The sequence below is a fragment of the Ascidia mentula genome, chromosome 5 (assembly GCF_947561715.1).
Source record: "Ascidia mentula chromosome 5, kaAscMent1.1, whole genome shotgun sequence".
Taxonomy (NCBI): domain Eukaryota; kingdom Metazoa; phylum Chordata; class Ascidiacea; order Phlebobranchia; family Ascidiidae; genus Ascidia; species Ascidia mentula.
In genome coordinates, this window is record NC_138570.1 from 14,162,336 (window position 1) to 14,164,942 (window position 2,607).

General features: G+C 43.0%; 1 protein-coding gene across 1 annotated transcript; it reads right to left on the reverse strand.

The window, feature by feature from the left end:
* Positions 1 to 336: 336 nt before the first annotated feature.
* Positions 337 to 1,202, reverse strand: LOC145902984 (adhesion G-protein coupled receptor G2-like). Its single transcript, XM_082991075.1, has 3 exons — positions 1,142 to 1,202; positions 601 to 1,083; positions 337 to 536 (listed from the first exon to the last, which is right to left on the reverse strand). Exons 1-3 carry the CDS (start codon positions 1,200 to 1,202, stop codon positions 337 to 339), a joined length of 744 nt encoding a protein of 247 aa, XP_082847201.1.
* Positions 1,203 to 2,607: the final 1,405 nt, after the last annotated feature.

Genomic DNA, 2,607 nt, shown 5'->3' on the forward strand with positions numbered 1-2,607 from the left:
TGTTTATTTCGTATATTATGCCCGTGGTAACGAGCAAGTGGAGCAATGCATTTTAATCCAGTCGCATCGCCATAATTCAATACATTGTGAGTAATACACAGTACATAACGACAAAAAAGCTTTATACCTTACGGAACACATGATATTTGAAACTTAAAGCTTGTGCATGCCACATATACATATCACTGCAATGGCGAATTGAAACCGGACAAGCGTAAAAGTTACGCGAAAAAACTTACTATTGTTTTTTTCAAAGTTGAAACGAGTAAACGACCAGTATATGTACACACAAAAACCACATTCAACATATTATTTATTCAAGCGTTGCAAAACCTTTCAACGCACGCTTGTAACTTCGGTAGGTATGCTGCCTGTACTTCTACCTGCTAGTATTTGATTCGTTTTGTCACCCACTAAGCGATTTCTGATGACGTCATCGTTGACGCAGTAGATGAGGAACAGGACGAATCCCTGTATCCCGTTCACCACGCTGTGAATGTACATGAATACCTCGTTCGAGATTTCGTTTCCAATTCCTAAAACATTAGGAACATGCCTAAGACCATTTGATTAACTTTAAATAAAAATTTCTCAACTCACCAGTGAAGAATGCCAAGCTCCAGGTTCCACCGAGCATTAGGAAGAGGAAAATGAACGACTTTGCAGCTCTTTTTGCATCTTCCACATCAGGATCGTTTCCTCTGTTTCGCATCCTCCAGGAGGTGAAGTTAACGTACGATATCTTTACGATGACGAGGAGGTTGATGAGAAGGACGAGAGCAAAGGGAGTGATGACGGATGTGTGGAAAACCGGAGTATTGGGAGCCAACCAGCATCTGTCATACTTGGGAATTGGTGAATGGTTGGTTTGATGTTGGTGGCACACATCGTAATAAGGCTGGGGTTTCATGTAGACGCCTAAGTGGAATCCCACGGGTGCGGATATTCCCACAATCAAGACAGGAAGAAGCCACCCGAAGATCGTAAAGCACTTGATTCGATCTTTAGGATTTTGGGACCGAAAGTTGATTGGATTGGAGATAGCCATGAAGAGTCGTATTCCATCGATCAGAAACCACATTCCTATGGTAGAGAATGGTTGTTTAAATTGTTTGATTTGTTGTTATTTAAACACCTTTACCTGAACAAATCAAAAAGAAATGGTTGAGCACTGTAAAAGCCATGCATAGCTGATCATGCATGACGATAATATCGTGAAATAAGTTGACACCGTGAAGAAGCAGAAGTGATGACGTCAAGCATATCTGGATGTAAATTCTGTCCCCACCCTTATTAAAACAGAGAAGGATGATTGCGGTGAGCAGAAGGAAGAAGACGGATGTTGATTCTGTGACGTATGTTGTCATCTGGAATAATTAATACATTAGGAAGCTAGTGTAGAAGCTAGCACAGTGCCACTTCAACAGCTGCGCTGATGAGACCTTACAGGTCGAAACAGTGCGTGTACACACCCTGTCTACTTTTTGCACATATATTGCATTGGTGTTTTTGCCTTTTGCGCCATCGGTTACCAAGCAGATACATTTGGCCATAGTGCGCTCCACAGTGGTTCGTCTCTGTTGTTTGATACTCAGTTTTGGGTACCCAACAGATCGACGCTGACCGGAACGGTACCACAAAGTGGAATTTAGTGTGCCTGCTAGTGTAGAAGCCAGCACAGTGCCACTTCAATAGCTGAACTGATGAGACCTCACAGGTCGAAACAGTGCGTGTACACCCCCTGTCTACGTTTTGCACATATATTGCATTGGTGTTTTTGCCTTTTGCGCTATCGGTTACCAAGCAGATCCATTTGGCCATAATGCGCTCCACAGTGGTTCGTCTCTGTTGTTTGATACTCAGTATAGGGTACCCAACAGATCGACGCTGACCGGAACGGTACCACAAAGTGGAATTTAGTGTGCCTGCTAGTGTAACAGCTAGCACAGTGCCACTTCAATAGCTGAACTTATGAGACCTCACAGGTCGAAACAGTGCGTGTACACACCCTTTCTGCAGCTCGCGAAAGTCATAAATGTTTAAAATATTTCCAAAAAACGACCTCGAGCAAGTTTTTTCAAGTTTAAATAAAATGGAACTGACTGATTTAATCACAAGGTGCAATTATGACTGAAACATTTTATGTGTACTTGCCTTTACTCCTTGTGGAACGATGATGGATTTTACCGCCAAAAGGACGGAAAAAACAGTGAGGTGGTTGCAACTGCACGTCACGTGATCAGGGCTTGCTTCGGTGGTACAGCCCTCATCCGAATATAAAGACGTTGCTCCGTCGAAGAATGTGCATCTGGGAGAAAGTTGGGAGATTTTCTGGTTGCTTCCGTTTTTCTTCATGTTTTCAATTTCGTCGCACACTGATTGTGGTGACGTGGTAGGAAGGACGAATCTCACGTTGCCTTGCAGCTGATTGTTCCGTTTTACTTTCCCAAGAGGTAAACGTGGGGAAATTTTATCCTCTTTTAAACCGACAATAACAATGTAGCTCGTATTTTTGATGGCTATGTATCGTGTTGTGGCGAGGGAGTCAACTTGGTCAGTCGGACCTTCGACCTCCACATCCTCTGGAATCTTAAACTGGAGAACTGA